The sequence below is a fragment of the Nanorana parkeri genome, unplaced genomic scaffold (genome assembly GCF_000935625.1).
Source record: "Nanorana parkeri isolate BGI_ZX_2015 unplaced genomic scaffold, ASM93562v1 scaffold369, whole genome shotgun sequence".
Lineage (NCBI taxonomy): Eukaryota > Metazoa > Chordata > Amphibia > Anura > Dicroglossidae > Nanorana > Nanorana parkeri.
The window spans coordinates 595,857-617,702 of record NW_017306637.1 but is presented as its reverse complement, the minus strand read 5'-3'; the positions used below and the strand labels follow the sequence as shown (position 1 = coordinate 617,702).

The following is a 21,846-nucleotide window of genomic DNA, read 5'->3' as shown; positions in this document are numbered from 1 at the left end:
GTCCTAGGTGAGTCAACCTTCTCCTGTGTCTCAGCAATGTGGTGTGACTCCCTGTGTAGCTGGAAGGCTGTTCTGATTACAACTCTAAGTATTTGTACTGGTAGTTACTATTAGCAACTGAATTTCTAACTTGTTATTAAAATACCACTTTGGAAAAAAGTGTGTTCTGTAATTTCACCTCAAATAACATCTATTCATTAATTTTTCATAACGGGTTACCCTAAATACTAAAACATCTTAAAGGATAACTAAATCCAAGAACAGAAACGTAATACACTGCAGATTGCCAGTCCTTAGATGGGATGGCTGCATTAGTTTTCTTTTATTTTTGAATAAGAACATTTTAAACAAATGCCTGTTGCTCGTGCCAGCGGTGCAGTGCCCCTGTCACTCCCTGTGAGCTGAACAGAGAGCAAAAGCAACCTTATCTTTCCACCATAAAGTAATCTCCCCACCTCATAATGGAGATTAACAAAGGCAGGCATGTTTGAAGTCCTGCCTGTGTGTCATCCTTCCATAGATAAAGTGGAGGAGTAAGCGTAGCCATCCAAGGACATAAAGTGTTACTGCCAGGATTACCTGAAAAGCCCCGAAATAAAGAAAACGAATGCAGCCACCACATCTAAGGTCTGGTAAGCTGCAATATTATATTTTTAGATACACATGAATGCTTTTTTCCGGTAAGAATTTGACGTTACTGACTTTGTACCAAGGTCTGTATTTCACATGTTGAATGACTGCAGACTAAAGCCAGAACCACCTGGAAGGCATCAATGTGTGAAAGGTAAGTGATGACCTAAAAAGTACTAACAGATACCAGATGGTGGCTGGCTGTACATGCACTGCCCTGCTGCTGAAGGATCACTATAACACACCAATGTAATACAAACTGCAAGTTTACATCATGTCAGCTTGTATATTTGTACCTATGAAGCAAGCAGAGGGAACACTACAAGTGCCAATTTCAGGGAAACTCAACGGCTAATGGCCAGAAAAAGCCATGGCAGCCAATTGAGTCTTTCCCCAAAGCAGGTGCACCCATCAGAGAAGGCCTACAGGCATACCAACATTCCCTGAACTGGCTGCAAATGGGCAGATTGGCAAACATTCTTTACTGTCTGTAAGTACTCTATGAACAAGTATGTTTCTGGATTTTCTGTCCAGCCTGATTAATCTTGCTTAGTCAGAGTCTTACATCTGTCAGGGTCAGGAGCTAAATAAGAATGCTTCAGAGAGTGAAAAATAATTTAATTAATACACAGTATCACAAAGACAAAACAACGTATAAAAGAACTCCATCTCGGCAGTGAATCGCAGTAGGGTCATTGCAGCGAACATGCTGGAAAAGAGACAAGAAGAGGCATCAGAATCTGTGCACCTAGTAAGGATTAGTCTTAGAGCAGGAAATAAGAAGACCCTTCCTTTAACTTCAGGTTCCACTAGGAGTTTACTGTGACTGTGAAACGTCTATTAGAGGGGAACCTCATTTCAGTAATATCATCATTACTGTAAGTTATAACAAAATACACGCTTGACTTTATAAATAGTGAACAACTGTAAAATTGCATTGAAAATCTTAGTGAATCGACAAAGTCAAATTTGTAATACTTCTGAAGAATGTTACCTGCAATTTTTAACATAGTGGAAGGATCTCTTTAAAATCAATCAAAAATAAGCTTTCGGCAATTTAAGGGAGACCTTAATCCTAAATGTATGACAGTTGGTTTACTAAAGGTACTGTGTATCATAAACAATTGCCATGTTATTGAGTAAAATGCAGTTTTCACCTTTTTACAATTCTATGCTGCTGATCTCCTTGAAGATATAACCCTGTCTGGTCCTAAAATGTCACTGTATTTGTGGCTACCATGTTTTATTATTAAACATTTGAGACTTTATCCACAGCCTGCTGGTGACTATTATGTAACAATCTGATAATGGTCAAGTCCATCTGTCTCGTCAAAAGTAACCAAGATTTTTGCGAGATCCAAAACTGGCCATACGTCTCTAGATTTTTCTCGGTCAGCCCCGCGGGCTGAACGAGAGAAACCAATCAGTTCCCCTATCCACCCTGAATAGCATGAATGAAGGAATCTCCCCTCTCAGGACAGGGCCAGTAATTTGACAAAATTCAAGCAGTAGATGGACAACTTAAGCGGACACGTTATGAATGCCAGGGCTGCTTTTTACATTCCAGTCAATACATAAAAGACACTAGTCAAGTAGTTCGAAATAATAAAACAAATTGTAATTAATACCATGGTGGGTGCTTACTGCTGGCTTTCCTCATAAATAGACTGACTGACAGACTGAGCAAGTTAGGAACAGACTATTGAGAAAGTTAGGGTAATTATTGAGTACTTGAGCATACTCACATCCCCGCACAGACTCTGACAGCATCTCTTGTCCCAGAGAATCATTCTTCCAGTCAGTAGTCTTCATCTGAAGCAGAAGATGAAAAAAAAATCATATGACTTAGAGAATCAGAAACTGTGTCCAGTCTCTTACCTTTTTGCCTTCTAGAACTCTCTTACCTGCTCCTTTAAAAATTCTGCACGCTTCATTAATGTTTGAATCTGGAAAACACAGACAGGGGCAGACTGAAACAAGTTTACAAAGTACAGCACTATCCAAAACTATACAATTCAGAAGGACTTCTAAAACAATTACGGGTTAACCTGACAAAAAGAAGGACAGCTGTACCGACAGCTATCACCTGTTTAAAAAAAGAAGAAGCAGTCAGGATATCAAGGAGATGCATCTTTTTCCTTCTATGTATTTAGTTTAAAAAAAGTCTCTGGTTGCAGGGACTTGTATCCCTATAGAATAGAAACATGGTGGTTTAAGCACTTACTTCAGCATGTAGTAACTCTCTTCTCCTTCCAACTGGTTCAGCTGCAAGGCACCAAAACAAAAAAGATCAAATCGGAATGAGGTCTAAGCAGCTCTGGTGCAAAGAAGAAGAATCACTTTTTTTTTTTTTTTTAATGCAATGATGCTTATCACATAATCCCCAATGCAAGTTATAGGCTGCCATAAACACAGTAAAACACATTTTCAACACAGACAAACAACAGAACTATATACAATAGACCCAGATTTTTGTCTGACAGTCCAGTCTTTAAACACTTTAACAACAGCTGCTCTTGAACATTTAACGAATTCTGCTGTTTTGCTGATACTCGCTCCATGGCTCAGAGCGCCAACAATCATCCCACGTTCAAAGGCTGTTAAATCGCGTTGTTTACCCATATCTTCAGAAAAAAAATCACTTCTACTGTCGTGGTAAACAACCTGCTTCCCTATTTATAATGGTCTGGCCCTCTAGCAACTTCAGCGCAAAATTATAGCTAATTTGCCTACAAACGTCAGGTGGTCATAATAACCTGGCCACTCAGTCTATATCATTGATAGCAAGGCCTACATGGGGACAAAAATGAAAGATAAATACCAGCAAACTCCCAGCAAGGAAGTTAGGCTGAACAGAAGGGTATATAGTTCAACACAAGACTGTAGAAAACTACGGTCATTCTTTGCATTCTTTGAAGAAATATTACGTATGACTTTTTTTTCTGACAGCTCTTTTGAATTTATTTATTTAAATAAAAGCAAGAACATATTGACTTTGATCATTTTTTCAATGCTAACATCCCCACTGAGATATTCATGATGTACTCCTTGATGGATAATGCTTTGCTGAGTACGTCATGTGCTGCGGCTGTTTGGAGTGAATATTGTTGTGCTGCTCTTCTAGATGAGAAAGATACAATGCTTCTATGCTGATCGTGCATTGTGTCAGCTCACAAGAAATAATAGGATTTCGTTCTTACCGTAAAATCCTTTCCTTGAAGTCCATTAAGGGACACAGCTCTGAAGAATTCTGAGATGTAGGGTTATGCTGTTGCCTCCGGGAAAAATGGATACTAGGCAAAAATGTATAAAGTCTGCCACTAGTGTCCATTTCTCCTGAAGGCAGCAGCATAACCCTACATCTCAGAATTCTTCAGAGCTGTGTCCCTAAAGGGATGATAGAGAAAATGAATATGCATGTATATGAGTGTGACTGTTCCTAAAAGAATGATTAGAAGTCATTATTTCCAGGGATATTAGAGGATTTTTAGCTTTATGATTTATGGTTTAAGGTTTATAATGAGAGTTTAGGACTCTCATTAGTTGTAGTGCCTCTTTAGTAGGCTGAGATGACCATACTTTGCGGTAGGATTGATTTTACTTACCACTTAACATTAATATTAGCTCCCCAAGACTCTGCTGGTACAGATCCAGTGCATCAACAGCCATGCCCTCTTCATCCTGCCAACATATTGTAGAAGACAAATGAAAGGAAAATTAGGAAAGATGTCTTTATGGAAAGCATTATGAAATCATTTACCCAATTGCAGGGAGAATGAACTATCATCTTCAAGTAGCAATAAATATAACTGCAGATGTTACAAACAAGTAAGCAATACGCTTTAAAGTTCAGGCAACAGAACATTTTAGAAGAAGAAAGGAGTTTAGCATCTAGATTTAGTGTCACTATCAAGCAAATATGCCATGTCTCAGGAAGTGTGAACAGTTGGACACAATTGAGGGGAATTCATAAAAACTGGAGCAGACAGAATCAGTTGCCCATAGCTACCATTTTACATTTATTTAGTTAAGATTTTAAAATAAAAACTAGAAGCCAATTGGCTGCAATGGGCAACTGCTCCAGATTGTGTATGCTCCAGTTTTTATGAATCCCCCTCCCTCCCCCATGTGATGTACCTCTTTCATAAGAATGATGAGATCGACATTCTACGATTTTTAAATTGAATTTTATCTCTTGGCTTTGTTCTTAGTTAATGGTAAAACAATAAATGTGCTAGGATGCTTCACACAAATGCATTCTGCTGTGTCATACCTTTGCAACAGCAGCTGAGGCTACATCTAAAGCAGCGAATAGACGAGGTTTGTCCTGAGACATTTCTAGACAAAATAACAGCAGATCAACGGTGTAAGGAAAGAAAATACAGACGCATCAATTACCAACTTTACCAATAAGGACACATTTTTATGAAAACAAATATCTAATATGTAAGCTGTGTAAAATGCAATCCAAGTAAACAAAACACAGAGAATTACATCAGTACCACAGGTGGAATACAAAAATCAGTCACATGTCATTATGAAAGGCTCATGCATAGGAGCTTATTTATAGATCTTTATACTTGCTATTACAGCTGTGACACTTTACCCCCAGCAAATTGCAAATTATAAGGTGTACATGTCAAATTTGATCGTATTCTATCATTGTAGACTGGAACAGAATTGTAACCAGGACAACTTATTGTGGGTGTGTGCTAGGGATGCACCGATACCGATTTTTTGTTATAGAGTACGAGTACCTAAACCAGGGGTAGCCAAACTCCAGCCCTCCAGCTGTGGGGAAACTACAAATCCCATGATGCATCTATCTCCAGGAGTCATGTCTGTGGCTGTAAGAATCTTGCAATGCCTCATGGGATTTGTGGTTTCACCACAGCTGGAGGGCCAGAGTTTGGCTACCCCTGACCTAAACCAATACTTCCGATAGCATGGAGCCAGCTTCCCGGGCAATCAGGAAGCTGGTCGGCGTGCTGCTTGGCCGACTTGCCCAAATACTCAGATACCGGAACTGCCCAGTGCCGTCAGGGAACATGGAGCCGGCTTCCTGGCTAATCAGGATGCTGGGTTGCCAGGTAATGACTTGCCGCCCAGTTTCCTGATAGGCCGATCAGCAACAAGCCGATCAAATCATTACCCACCGCCCCGGCTTCCTGATTGCCCAGGAAGCCAGCTCCATGTTCCCTTATGGCACTGCTGGTCAGAGGAAATCTCCCTCTGACTGGAAGTTCTGGTATTGGGGAAGGTATCGGAGCATTTGGGCGAGTATGGGTACTCGCCCAAATACTCGGTATTGGCACCAATAATAGCATTGGTATCGGTGCATCTCTAGTGTGTGCAATCACTGGTTGACAAGGATTTGTCACATAAGATACCCCAATATTTCTCAGTCAGCTACACATTTCTGCCCCAACACAAGCCCCATTAAAATTCAAACATTATCAGTCCACTATGGGCAGTTAGAGCTCACCTTTCAAGAGTTCCCGTGATGATGTGCCTTCAAGAAGTAGAGACGTGTTACTAGAAGACACCAGGACCTTTAGCTCCTCTGCTCTGGATACATACTGACGCACCTGAAGAGAGTGTAATGGTCATAAAACCCAAATAATAATAATAATTCTAAGCAACACAACTGCAATTGTGACACAGGGTAGAATAGTAAACATATGACAAAGCTAATGTATAAATTGTTAGTCTCAGTAGTTCAGTATTATTTAATGATGCTGGTGGTCAATATATAGCTAAATATACTTGGAGACTAAGCATTGCCCATACCAGCACCAGCAAGATCAGTGTGTTGCTTTTGTTACCCAGGCATCTAATTTTAGGGTTCTGATTGATCACATTGATTCCTCTTAATTTCCATTCTAGGAAATTATCATGCAGTTGGAATGATTCCAACCCGATCATGCAACAATGAGTGTAGATGAAGGGTGAACAGTTATGATACATCTAGCGGTGGCCAGGCACTTGGATTAAAATAGAAGTGTAGTTGGAACGCTTAATACAGAGCTGAAATACACACTATATGCATGAACTGTTGAATTTGCCAAAAAATAAAAAAATAAATGTGTAAATCTGTTCAGCCAGTTTTTCCATTTAGATACCCCTGCCAGGCACTATGCAATCTTCGACTTCTAACCATTTATTTGATTCCAATGCAGACAAACAATACGGCTTTGTCAAAGCGGAGACAGGAACAACACCATGTGACGAGTTATTTTTGCGCTGTCTCTCCTCCAATCTGCAAGCCCCATTTGTAAGAGTCACAGCTCTATATAATGCAGTAAAGCCTGAAAGGCTAGAAGTGCTGCCCTGTACTCTCCCAATCTGAATGCTGATGTAAGGAGAATCACTGGAGACTGGTACAAATAAAAATTGAGCTACAATTATATATCTTATATCTGATTACTTTTTGACTACTGTAAATGCATAACTTGAATAAATTGTAGCCTTGTATATTAGCCAACATCAGTGGTCTCAAAGTACCGACCCGCGACCAGGTACTATGTGGCCCGCAGCCAGCTCACAAGTCTGGTACGCGGTCACGGACCGCGTACCAGACCTGCGGGAGCAGCTACACAGTCTGCATCTCTGTCGAAAGCAGACCGCATAGCTGCTTCTGTGTCGGCACTCGGATCCTTTCGGCCGGCGTCTTCGCTGAACGTTGGCCAGAGGATTGATTAGCAAGGTCTGCAGCAGACCTTACTAATCGCCACTATGTTGCATGTAAACGCCTGCACACCGCATGTAACGGTATGTGATATTATTACATTTGGTTAGGAATCATTTTCCCTGAACGCAATGATTGTGCATTCAGGGAGAGTGTTTTCTAACCGCATGTAATAATATCACATATCATTACATGCGCTGTGCAGGAGTTTACATGCAACTTCTGCCACTTGATCATTAACTTGAATAGGTGACAGCGGCTGCTTGTAAACGCCAGATTAGGGATTCCTGCTGCAGGAAAACGCAAGTTTCTGACGCGGGAATCCCTAATCGCACCTAAACCTACAGATATGAATGGGGTCTTATTGTGTATTGGGGTTCGTAGTACCATATCGCATATAGTTACATTTTATTTTAAAGTTTGAAATTTGGAGAGCGGCCCCCATGAGAGAAAAAAATTTGGTGGGTGGCCCTCGAGGGAATGGAGTTTGAGATCCCTGGCCTGCATGTATACTTTAAGCAGAAATATTCTGCAACATTTGTCGACTCCACAGCGTGTAATCTTCATTGGGGGAGTGTGAGACAAAGTGACAACGTAGGTAACCAAACTGGGAAACAGGCAGAGATCATTGTCACACAATAGCAGCTGCCTGCAAAAGGGACCTTCATGGCAGGATCACCACATATTATTTTAATAAAAGCTACATTTTTTTTTAGAAGAATAAAAGGTTTATTTATTTGTGACAATTAAAGAAGAAAGACTTTTGAAATGACTATAAAATGGTAAAGTATATATGAGATTATAGAAACAGGGTTTACATATACTTTGAGGAAAAAATAATCATACTTGTGCCAATATGCATTGCCCACTAGTCACACTACTAATTACATATGCAACCGTCAGTAAGTGATGGTCACTAACCTTTGAGCGTATGGCTTCTTTTCGACGGAGGTCTGTCTCATCTACCAGAGAAAAACCAGGAGAGTTAAACAGGTTTACAAGATACAGTTAAGCTTTTGAGATTTACTTTGATACAGTGTAAACATCCCCCAACCCACACTACTGTTTGGCACAGATCAAATACTAATACATGTAAAATATAATTACAAAGCAAGTATTACAATGTGTACACTTCTTTTTTCATTCTAAATAATGGAAATCAGCCTCACAAACCCCAAAAAGGATAACAGTAAAAGAAAACAGGTTTTGTAGTACATGCATGCCGTGTTTCACATAGGAGAACATAGGCACCCTGTCTCTGAGAACAGATCTGCACAAGAAAACAATAACTAAACATTAATGAGAGCTACAATACTTCAATACTTACAGTGCAAAGAAGGGATGAAATAATCTAGAGCTCGGCAGTACAAGCTGAGTGCTGTTGAATGATCTCTTGCTCCATCTTTCTCCACTGCCTCAGCCACCAGAGATACCTGTGTAAGAGTAATCAAGTTTAACAAACTATGGAGATAGGAGAAGAATAAGTAACAGGGCCAATTATATATAAGAACAGGACATGCAATTTGTACTCACAGCTTTCTGTAAGGATTCCACACAGGGCATGTGCTCCAAGTCTACAAATGGGTGGTTGAAGAAGTCTGGGAAGGAGATACGATGGTCTGGATCTCTTTCCAGGAGCTGCTGAAGGAGATCCCGGCATTCAGGGGACACTTGTGGCCTTGCAGGTAGCTAAAGGCAAAGAACCACTTTTTTTAATAAAAAAAACAAAAACTTAAAGTGACACTAAACTCAGGAGTTAAATGTTAAACATACATTCAAGTATCTTAACTATGAACTAAAATGTATCTTATCTGTGTATCACTCGGCTGTAGACCCTTAAAGTGATAATAAAGTCAAAATGTTTTAAAGCTAGTTCAGATGCTGAAATCTAGTTCAGATGCTGATGAAATCACTTACAATGGATGCGGCTTCTTGATGTGTAAAAGTTTTCCTACAGAATCAGAGCTGCTCCCCTGAGCACTGCTCTGGATATCCTGTTTTAGGGCGACTCCTTTTCCTTGCAGGGTCCTATGGAGCCACCCTTGTGTGTGCTAGTAAGCTGTGTGTGTCTCCACAAAGACACCGACAAAGCCAGGTAAGCCATTCTTTTGCTCCCTTCTCCTCCTTCCTCTCATCTTCCTCTTCCAAGCTAGTAGATGGAGAGCTGCTGGAGAGTGCTCTGTCCCTTGTGAACTTCTATTCAAAAGGAAGTTTAGGGAAGCTGAGCTAACAGAGTTGTTGTCAGATGTTTGCAAACATGATAACTGAGTGTTTGGGCAGAAATGTAAAGAGATACTTTGCTGGACAATGTATATTTGTTTGATCTGGATTCATTCATAAAATAAAGATTGAGGGTTTCATACTACTTTAAATCATCTCTGAATTGGTGCTGACACTGTCCCTTCTGGAAGGTGGCTACTTTTCTTACCCATGGTTCCTGTGTGTGTTGTAAAGTAGTCACCGCTCCAAGCTCACTCCTGTGATGGACTACAATCTCAATACAAATTAGTAAACTAAATGTGAGATTGTAGTCCATCAGAGGAGTGAGCTTGGAGCGGTGACTACTTTACAACACACACAGGGACCATGGGGAACAAAAGTAGCCACCTCCCAGAAGGAAGGACAGTGTCAGCACCAATTCAGAGCTGATTTGAGGATCTGCAGCCCAGTGAGACACAAATAAGGTATTCTATTGTTAATTAGGTTTAGTTCATTAGTTAGGGTAACTTGAATGCATTTTTAAGATTTTACTCTTGACTTTAGTGTCCCTTTAAAACAAATGACCCAAACTAATATAGTGTCCCTTTAACATCTTTAAAAAGTTCTGAAAGTAAAAAATTATCATTTTGGTTAGAAGCAGGTTTACTTCCATTTATTTATATTAAAGGTCAGTTTATATATGGCAACTCTAGGCTCCAAACTGACACAGGTGCACCACCTCCAAACTATGCACCGACATACCTGCACTACCTCCAAACTCCGTACCGACACAGGTGCACTACCTCCAAACTCCGTACCGACACAGGTGCACTACCTCCAAACTCTGTACTGACATACCTGCACTACCTCCAAACTCTGTACCGACATACCTGCACTAGTTCCAAACTCTGTACCGACATACATGCACTACCTCCAAACTCTGTACTGACATACCTGCACTACCTCCAAACTCTGTACCCACATACATGCACTCCCTCCAAACTCTGTAGCGACATACATGCACTACCTCCAAACTCCGTACCGACATAGGTGCACCACCTCCAAACTCTGTACCGACACAGGTGCACCACCTCCAAACTCTGTACCGACATGGGTGAACAACCTCCAAACTCTGTACTGACATACCTGCACTACCTCCAAACTCTGTACTGACATACGTGCACTACCTCCAAACTCTGTACTGACATACGTGCACTACCTCCAAACTCTGTACTGACATACGTGCACTACTTCCATACTCTGTACTGAAATACGTGCACTACCTCCAAACTCTGTACTGACATACGTGCACTACCTCCAAACTCTGTACTGACATACGTGCACTACTTCCAAACTCTGTACTGACATACCTGCACTAACTCTACGCTGCATATTGACATACCCGCACTAACCTTTTTATACTATGTACTGGCATACATGCAGTTACCCTAGGCTTTGTACTGATATGCTTGTAGTGTTTGTCCCAGGAAACAGCAAGCTAGTAACTTTTTTTCCAGTAACTTTTTTCTTCATTGCTTACCTCTATGGATCGATAACTTCGTATCTTCTCCTCCAATTCTGAGAAAGATCTTGATGCAAATGGTGCTCTCCCAAAAAGAGCCTCTGAGAGAGGAGAAAGGTACAATAATATTATATAAAGAGCCTTAAAGCGAACCTGTGAGGACAGAAATATGGCTGCTGCCATTGCTGACCTGTTTTAAAGCTGATCCAGGGCTGTCATCCTGATCCCGTCTTATAGAATACTGAGTTCTCTGATGCCTTTAGGTATCAGGAAGGAATTTTTTCCCTGCTGGAGCAAATTGTACCAAGCTTTATAAGCGTGATTTTCCTTCTTTTGGATAAAGTTAAGGTTTAGGAATTCTTTTGTTAAAATTAATAGAAAAGTTTCTTTCTTTTCCCAACATGACAAACGACATCAATATGTCTTTAATACTTAGTCAATCACTGACCTGGAATAAAGTCAGTGACTCAAGATGTACTAAAGCCAGGATCAGGATGACAGGTCCAAAGCCTGGAAACTTAATTAAACATAAGCATTGACAGCTCCATTATCGCCCTTATTTTTATCATTACTGGGTCAGGCAAGTCAATCTATAGATTTAAAATAAACAATGGAAACCTGCAGTCTGTCAGCCCTCATGGAAATAGAGATGTAATGGTGTAGTCAGTTCTAAAAATGTGTTGCATCTATTTCCCTCTGTCTCCTTACAGCCTATTATAAAAAGTTGTATACAAAGCTTAATAGTTGAAATTTACAAATCACAAAAGGAATGTCAGATGAGCGAATAGTTTCTTATCCAATACAGCATCTCCATCAGATAGATGCCTGAAGCCAAGCTGCTTATTAACACCATGATGAGCCTGGGTTTTTCCCCTTAAAGTTTTATTTCAGCATGCATGCATCAAACAAATATGTACAAAATGCCAGAAGAAAAACTTACACCTGGTATGAGTTCAACATTCGTTATTACTTAAGTAAAACTAGGAGTTCAGCAGCTTTGTTACCAATATTGGCATGGCCAGAATTCCCATTCAAAGAGGAGACATAAACAAGCCTCCAGCAACGTATTATTCCCTCATATTCCAAACTATCTTGTACAGTAAAGTAAATGTGGAAGTATACATATCAAGGCACACCAAGGTCACGTAGAGTCAGCATCAAAAGGTGTTTTGGAGTATCTTCCACTGTCCTTTCAGTGTTTATTTACAGGAATCAGACCATTATCAGAACAATTGTTTTTCAGTCAGCATTGCCATCTTACCATAAAGAATAACTCCTACAGACCAGAGGTCCACCCTAGCATCATAGTGTTTACTGCAGATCATCTCTGGAGCCATGTAAAGAGGAGATCCTCTAAGAGACTGAGACTCATCCTGAGATACCATGTGCTGAGCAAAACCAAAATCTAGAGAAAAAAAGAAAATCACATGTTAAACTCACAGAGCACCCATCTAGCTGTTCTTCATAAATGTAAACCTCCACCTCATTGATATTAGTCTGAAATGATGTAAACAGTGGTGAACTTAATTCTCCTAACAACTAACGGCACAGAAAAAAAATGAGTCTTATCCACTCATCCAACACGGGAAACAATTAATACATAAATTGTCTATTGTAACAAGTACAAGCCATCCTCCGACAACCATGTTCCAAGGAGCAGCCGGCAGCATTATGCACATTACTTTTGTATTAGTGGTTGTCTTAAGGTGCCCATACACCTTGTGATTATCGTTTGAAAAATGAACGCGATCGGGTTTTCGTACGATAATCAGCCAGTTGATGGGAAGTGAACGGTCACAATTACTGTACGACTGGGCAAATTTCCTCGGTCAGGCTGGAAAACTTTTTTCGAAATCGTACGAAAAAAAAATCGATGGCTTAGTGGAGTTTTCGTACAGAAAGAAATCGTGCCATGAACAAATCGTGCCATGCTCATGCATATGAGCAAACGAAAATCCGTTCTGTCGATCGATTAAATCCGTCGCTAACGAACGATTATGGAAATCTGCATTGGTCAGTGCATGATGGGGTATTGGAGCGGAAATAGAACGGGGGTTCGATGATGGGAAGAAAGAAATGGAACGATAATTGTAAAGTGTATGGCCAGCTTTTGGCACTAGACACCCAATCACAGCCAGACTGTGATGAGAAAGAACATGTTTAATGATAGCTCAGATGAGAGTAACAGATAACTGCAGCTGGTTGAACAATTTTAGGCATTTTCCTGCAGCCTATTAGTGAAAGGCTGAGGTTTAAACACAAATTCCCTATATTGGCTCCGCCTTCATCCTGTGGAAACAATGTGATCTATCTCAGCCAAAAGGCCCCCATACACAGTTCAGAAGACTGCTGTTATCCAACTAGACTTTTAAAATATATAGGGAAAGTCAGGACAGCGTATGTTTTGCTATTTCAGGCTTCATTTCTAATTTTGACTGGAGTACAACTTAAGTCTGGCTTCACGCCATTGCGGTAATGCAACACCCTAAATGCCATCCCAACGCACCTCCACAACACACTTGCTTTGCAGTGCACTACAACAAACTACTGTGCAGTGCGTTAAGAAAATAGGTGTAAGTGCATTATTTGGTTAATTCTGGGGTGTTAGCTGCTCATTGCAATGCACGTTAACACACATTCATTGCTGGAAAGCACCAGAGTAGACGAGTATGATGGGGACCTTGAGGTCTGGTACAATAACCTTACATAACATACATCATGACAACTAAAATTAATGTTTGTGCCTTATGACTTTTATGTAATGAAAACTACAAAAAGAAAAGCTTAGTTACAAAATGAGAACTTATCTACTTTGATGCGATATTCTAGCCCTTCCGGTGAAGCCAACACTCACCTGCCAGCTTTAAATGTGGCCTATCCCGGCTGCTGAGAAGTATGTTCTGAGGTTTCAAGTCCAAATGGGAAATATTTCTTTCATGCAGGAACTTTAAAGCACTCGCTGAAATGGGAGATAATGCAAAGACAATGTCAAACTTTGGAAATGTAAATATGATCCAAAAAGCCTATCTGAAATAAACTTGAATACAAATAAAGGAAATAAAGGAAATAAAATATAAAACTTTATTAGTCACAGAACACTGTAAAAATGGATACAACTGTAAAGTAGTACTCTGTGTCACTTTCCAACATTGCCTCTACAACTTGGGGCCTTTCTATAAGTCTAATAATTGTTCTAACCCCTGACATTCATCACCAATATACAGACATGATCTACAGCAGGGGTAGCCAAACACTGGTCCTCCAGCTGTGGTGAAACTACAAATCCCATGATGCAACTACAAATCCCATGAACATCATGGAGCCTTGGTCCTGCTGAATTCAGTAAACTAGCATGGCTAGGTGTGCACTACACCTGATGACAACCTCTAGCTGTTTCCTCTATCAGGGATGTCCAAACTCCGGCCCTCTAGCTGTGGTGAAACTACAAATCCAAGGAAGCATCTCTCTCCGGGAGTCATGTCTGTAGCTGTGAGAATGTTGCAATGCCTCATGGGATTTGTAGTTCCACCACAGCTGGAGGACCAGTGTTTGGCTACCTCTGATCTACAGTATACAACCTAAATAAAAGTCAGGGGCAGTCATTGAGGGGTTAGCTTCAATGTGCTACTGTGAAGAGGTAGTTTACCACTCTAGGCACTTTATGCCATGCAATATTTACATTGGAAAGCTTATTTATATTGGAAAGCTTTGCTTTTCAAGGCCATACAATGAGTACAAAGCCTACCCCTACAATCATGCAATAATGTAATGTAGCAGTTTTTCTTTTTTTTTTTATAAACAGAGAACAGAGGGGGAGCCAGGCATCTAACTCTCCTGGAACAGATGGATGCTGTGGGAAAAATTTTCAGCCACCGTAGCCCTATAACAGGTTGAAGATCAGCGGCATGACAGTTATGTATTGAGTCTTTTCTTAACGGGCAGGACTGTTTGGTTTACATTTTATATTTAGTGATAGAGTCACTTTAAGGGCGTATATGCACAAGCATCCAACATGGCACCTTAAGCCACCTAAGTGATGTAGTACCTAGCAGTGCTGAGCACAAAGGGGATGATGTCATGAAAAGTAGAGCTGCTTCCCAGACCAACCAATCCAGTGTGATCTTTCAAATGTAAAGATGGCTGCAGGAAACCAGGAAATTACAGAGGTATCTAATTGGCTGCAGGAAACCACTCCACTTTAGCTATAGTTCAAGTTTTATATCTCACAGTCACTTTTCCCAGCTCCGAAACCATGAAATAAACAGCATCTGTCCAGACCTGAGAATTGTCACCCTACACAAAAGTGTCCTTAGTGTTCCCTGAGCTTTGTGGCAGATGGGCCCTAACATAAATAAGGAAGTGTTGCCTACAATAACTAATCAAAGAACAGTTGTTATTTATTTGGAATAGGATAGATACAGAAAAACAAAACTGAATTGCTAGCTACTAATTACAGGTAAGGTCATTGTTTCAGCTTTATTGTTTTTATCACCCCACAGTATGATAAAGCAAACAACAGAGAGCTTTTAATAAATAGAATAAAAGCATACAGAGCAACATCATGAAGTTAAACCATGAAGAGAATTACAATGCCAAGATGAGGACAAAGACCACATCAAAAACTGGAGACCACATTTACTCACCAAGTTGTTGAAGAAAGATTTGAACAATTTTCTCAGGAAGAATTCTCCGAGACCGGATAAAGCGAGACAGGTCTCCTCCTGCACAGTATTCAGTGATCAGAAATATGTTGTCCCGGTCCCACTATGATGATGCAACACAACAAAATGTTTATGGTCACCAGAACAGTCACTGTACTTCGGGCAAGCAACTACATAAACACTTGCACTGCCTGGCAGCACTCAAGTTCCCCGGTTCAACTCCAGTGAAGACTTTATCTGCAAGGAGTTTGAAAAGCTATTCCCTGTGCTTGCGTGGCTGTGCTCCGGTTTCCTCCCACAAAGACATGCCCGAAGGTTAATAGGCTCCTGTCTAAATTGGCCCTTCATATGTATACGTGGGCAATAGGGTCCTTAGATTGTAAGCTCCTTGAGGGCAGGGACTGATGTGAATGTGCTCTATGTAAAGTGCCGTGCAAATTGTTGGCGCTATATAAATACCAGTAATAAAACTCAAAATGCAAAGCTAGGTACATGAACTTCAGTCAAGAGGAAGTGGCAGACAGCTTGGTCAAGAACATGCCCCCAAGTGTACGGATTAGACAATAAATGAATAGCAGGCCACTAATAAGGTCATCCTTTTACCTGTCAGTAACTTTAGGCCCCATTCACACTGAGCGTTTTATCGCGCGGTAATCCGCGCGATATCGCTCTTCAATGCATGTCAATGGGGCTCTGTTCATCGCTGTCGCTACAACAGGACCCTTTTTGGAGCGGATTCCGGCGCGATTCTACTTTGCTGAATGCAACCATTTGCGCGATATCGCGCGGCAAACCACGCGATATTGCGCAAAATGACAATTTGCATGTCGCTTAGTGTGAATGGGGCCTTAAAGTGGAACCCCTGTCAGTAGGCTCATTGTTAGCACATGTACACCAGAGCACAGGCCCCATTGCCTCAGAGTGCTGCTCTCCTTCTCACAGTCTGAGCCCTGCTGAGCAGAGAACTTCAGATCGTTAAGATGAAGATATTTAGGTACACCATTTGCATTTAAAAATACATTTTATTCTTTAAATCATAGTCCGACATCATTCTCCAATGCCAGTCTGCAATAACAGGCGAGCCACTTCAAGGTAGTGTTGAGGTTTGCCTGCTCCCACCAGCCTCTCGCACATTCCTTTGGGCCTATCACTATGATGGGCTTACTCAATGGCCACCAGAAATGTGTGAGAGATGGCGCACACGTTTCAAGTCTACCTGGAATGCTTTCAGCATAACTGGGGTGCTTGGGGGCTCTTGCAGGTATGTGCAGGCATTGCCCTATTATTATTATTATACAGGATTTATATAGCGCCAACAGTTTGCGCAGCGCTTCACAATATAAGGAAGACATTACAATCACAATACAACTCAAGGCACAAAGGTAAGGAGGGCCCTGCCCCTGAGGGCTTACAATCTAAGAGGGAGCTTGTCTTTTATAATCAGTTCCTATTCTCACATATTGATATTGGTATACAGATTACAATATACGATCTTTCAAAAAAGAGGCTGAAACTATGGGCATGATCAAAAATAAAGTATATAATGTAGTCTGTCGTTAGCACTAACACAGCAGTTTTTGTCTTTCTGGGTGCCCCAGGTAACATAGTTTTATTACCTGTTGATTCTGTCAATAGGTAGTTCTTCACTTCCTACGGACACGGTAGTCTTACATGGATGTTGAGATGAACAGATGGGGAAGTATTCTGTAGTTCAGCCAAACACAACTGGGCAGGGCTGACACCATTTCTTATTATTGCAGTTCAGCGAAGGAATTGTGTCATCAGCCCATAACTTAGGAGCCGAGTGCATTCCTGCCAGGATCAACAAATATTTGTGTGTACTTGCAGTGTGTTTAGAGGGGTAAAAACTTGGGGAAATGTGCGCGTATTACAGAGATATGCTGCATTTTTTTATTATTTTGCAGTGACAGACTAACTCAAACTAGTCGTTTTTAAACAGTTTTTTTCTTTTGGTAATCCAACGTTGAAACCATAAAAATGAAAGCTGACTGAGAGTTGTAAGTACACTGCGCAGCGTAATATACTTTGTTCCTGTAACTGTCACCATTGTAAGTGGAAAAGTATTGGATCTCCTGGCAGACTCAAAAGATAATGGGGGGAATTGATCAAAACTGGAGCAGACAAAATGTGGAGCAGCTGTGCATGGCAACCAATCAGCATCTCTTTCAATTTTAAATCGTAATTGAACAAGAGAAAAGCTGATTGGTTGCCATGCACAGCTGCTCCACATTTTGTCTGCTCCAGTTTTGATACATTCCCCTCAATATATTATGTTACAGGAGAGATACTCAGAAAAACAAAACCTGCTGTGTTAATGCTACTAACAGACTACAACATAACTGTCATTTCAGATTTTGCCCAAAGTTCCACTTTCACATTATGTACAGCCGTCTATATACAGCATAATGTGTATCGTTTTCCTTCTTGTGCAAGAATTGATTTTACACTCTAAATGTGAATCAGCTGACTTCGGCAGATCAGAAGTCAGGTAATACAGTACGAGTCATAAAAGGTGCCATAACTGTAGAATGCAGTACTTACTGATTACACAAAGTAGTAAACTTCAGGTACTGAGAAAAGTACAAAGTCTACCATTGCCAGGGTTGCCTCAAAATCTTAGTTCCCTGGCTTTCCTGCAGGCCTATTGCATGCTATGCTTTAACTGAAGGCAAAGCATGTTTCTAGTTTTGGATAGAGTGGAGAGTAAATAGAACCTATGTCAGGTTGTTATTACTGTCTGTGCCACCATGAGGCCCCGTTCACATTGAGCGGTTAGCAAATCGCGCGTCTGTCGCCCAATTTGAATTTTGCGCGATATGGAGCAAATGCTTGCATTGAGCAATCTTGAATCGCGGCTAAATCCGCTCCAAAAAGGGTCCTGCTGTAGCGACGCACGACCCGCGACAGCAGGACCCTTTGCCCCATTGAGAAGCATTGGAGAGCGATATTGCGCGGTAAATTGGCGCGATATCGCGGGAATTACCGCGCGATAAATCGCTCAATGTGAACGGGGCCTTAGGGGGATTCATTCTATTTGTCTTGGTGATCTTTATCAGTGAAAGTGAAAAAAAAAAAACCCCCAAACAGGAATAGATGAGAAATCCTCCAATGGGGACACTAGTTTTGGTGACCCTGCTGACTACCAGGGATTTCCTCTCACTTCCTTTTGTGGCTATTGGACAGGAAGTGAAAGAAAATCTTCCCAATGGGACACAGATAGCAAAACAAAAGCTAACCCTCTCTTACTCTATCCAAAATGTAAAAAAAAAGTTTGAGCTTCAGTTCTACTCTAAATGCTCATTCAGATGGGTGTACAGGTCCGTATGGCGCGCACGCCTGTAAAAAGACATGATCCCAGGTAATTGCGCACAGAAGCCTCCAAATAGAAGGACGTGGCTCCATGCAATTACACGCTCTCAGACGCAAACCTGAACCTGCATATCCGTGCAATGCGTGTCCAAATGCAATTACACGGACCAGCACAGATGTGCAGCCGCGTCCTCTCATAGAGAAGAAGAGGCTACTGTGCGTAATTACATGCAGCACCTGTCCCTTCCAGGACCGTGCACACTGTACGGACATGTACACCCATCTGAATGCCTCATCGTTCATCTTGCCATAGGTTTCCTGTAAAAGAATACACACTAATGGAAGCTATAGACACTAACCTGGAAGTCCTTCAGCTCCAGTATATGAGGATGATGAACTGTTTTTAAAATCTCGATTTCTGTTAGAAGATTCTCCACAGATGCTTTGTTCAGGGTTTTCTTGCTGACACATTTAATAGCTACCACCTCCCGGGTGTTCCGCTAACAGTTCGGAGAAGTAAAGTAAACAGAGGACACATTATTGGCAAAATTACAGATCTAATTTGCTAGTTTAAAGTATATCTAAACCCAAAAACATATATATTGCAGCTTACCAATCCTTAGATGTGGCGGCTGCATTCTTTTCCTTTTCTTCAGGCTTGCTTCCTCTCTCTTTTCACCTGGTGCTCCTGCCAGTAACACTTCCTGGCTTACAGTGACACTTAGTGGCCTATTCATAAACTATTTGCAGACCCATTTGCAATGTGATTCTCTGTGAACATTTTTTCTGTGTAAATAGAGCCAAATAAAACAACCTTAGTATTTTCTTTTCTGGTAGAATGTAATATAATGCCACATTATGGCCACTAGATGGAGCTGGGAAACATAGGAAACAAATACTTATTCCCTGTGCTCCTCAGCTCCATCTTGTGGCCATAATGCGGTATTACATTACATTCAGGATGAAAAGAAAAATATACTAAGAACATTTGTGCCTATATTGACAAAACATAGGATGTTCACAGAGATTCGCACGGTTAATGGCTCTGTCAATTGTTTATATATAGCCCCTTCGGTAACCTACCTCACTCCCTACTGGTGAACCCCTGGATGAAATGGGTACTGAAATGACTGCAGATTGCACTGCTTACATTGTTTATAAATAGACCCCTTAAACTAATGTATCAGGACAACAAAAAACCAAGACAGGACTACAGAAACCTCCCCTTCTCCTATCAGGCTGGACACACACACAGAAATTTTCAGGCAATCTCAACCACTTCCACAATTGTGAATAGAACCAAACTAGTCAAGGCAACACAACAGCAATACGTTGACATGTTTCCATAGAAATGGTTGTCTAAAAACACTCATAAAGCACAAAGCATTTTATCATGTGTATCAGATGACTTTGCTTGCCTGGGAGACAGGAATTGATGGTCTCATATATACAAGCAGGAAATAAAGCATATTGATTCTTATGTAAGCTTGTCACAATAGAAACATTGGAGTTGCTATTGCTTTTCTCTAAGCTTTTAGTTCTCTGACTGACCTACCACCAATCAGCTTCTCCTGTTTGTTCTGTTAAGCGTTGAAAATGAAACAGAGAAGCTGATTGGTTGCTATGGGCAACTGCTCGAGTTTGGATGAATTCCAAAATGTTTGAAGTGACTTGCAGCGTCAGCAACAACTTTCAGGAACCTTTACTGCACAACTTATTTTTTCAGTTCTGTATGTGCCCCTGCTGGGGAGGATCACCCTTTTTATCCCGGTGACCATTTTCACCAGGACCGAAAGGAAGCAAAAACCTAAACCCCCCAAAATGCAGTTAATGAAGGGAATACCTTCACGTGGGGACACCTGTTCTAGTCCGTTCACCATGGAGAGCTTTCCTGTCACTTCCTGTTGTGTCTTTAGAACAGGAAGTAAGGGGAAAATATAAACAGTACAGAGGTTTCAACCATTCCCCACTGTTAAGAAAAAAGTTCTGGCTTTACACCCACTGGAAGCATTACTTGTACTATCCCTATGCACTATGGCTGTGGTGTTTACCTTCCTGTAGGCCTTATACACGGTGGCATAGGTGCCACTACCCAGCTTGTCAGTCAGTATAAAATCGTCCAGACGGGGGGGAGCCCAGCCTGCCATAGTATGCCATGGATAGCCGTCCCGTACCAGGGTGTGTACACACAGTTCAACCCTCCATCAGTCTCAGGATCTCTTCTTTCACATCTCACTTCCTTGTTTCTGTTAAAGCTGCAGGCAGAGGCCGGGACAGCTGTCATAGAGCAGACACGGGGCGCCGCTGCCATCTACTGGTGGAAGGTGAGTACTGTCACTGCTGTGTGTGCTGCCAGTAAATGATGGCCAGGGACAGCCACTATGTTCATTGTGTGGTGAATGGTGGAGTCCATTGACATCTATGTGTGTAAGTAGATGGGACTTTTTTTGGTAGCATTATGCCCCATTCACACAGAGCTTAATGCTGCAGCTGGGGATTCCTGTAAACTCCTGCGTATTCTTGCGTCAGTAATCCCAAGTGTGCTGTTTAAGATGCGTCCGCTGCGTCCATTCAAGTTAATGACAAGGTGACAGCGGCCACATCTGTCAGCAGCAGTCCACATGTACATGGAATTACCTGAGGATCTGGAGAGATGCTTGTCTCAGGATGCAAGCTGTCTGCGCCTCCGGACAAGTATCTCTCCCGATCCGCAGGTAATCGTTCCATGTACAATGCATGGCTGTTAACTCTATCCACTCTCAATCCTACAGTGAAAAACACATTGAGAATGCTACAAGCACGTCAACATGCTTCAA

General features: G+C 41.3%; 1 protein-coding gene across 1 annotated transcript; it reads right to left on the bottom strand.

Annotated features, from left to right (window-relative positions):
* Nucleotides 1-1,251: 1,251 nt before the first annotated feature.
* ULK3 (unc-51 like kinase 3) lies at nt 1,252-21,236 on the bottom strand. The gene is made up of 16 exons (XM_018558946.1): nt 21,082-21,236; nt 19,390-19,530; nt 15,683-15,803; nt 13,894-13,998; nt 12,301-12,444; nt 11,058-11,140; nt 8,852-9,007; nt 8,646-8,751; nt 8,240-8,280; nt 6,116-6,218; nt 4,904-4,968; nt 4,236-4,311; nt 2,855-2,895; nt 2,535-2,576; nt 2,376-2,442; nt 1,252-1,339 (listed from the first exon to the last, which is right to left on the bottom strand). The coding sequence occupies exons 1-16, from the start codon at nt 21,175-21,177 to the stop codon at nt 1,323-1,325; spliced, it is 1,404 nt and encodes a 467-aa protein (XP_018414448.1). The 5' UTR covers nt 21,178-21,236; the 3' UTR covers nt 1,252-1,322.
* Between the last annotated feature and the right edge of the window lie 610 nt (nt 21,237-21,846).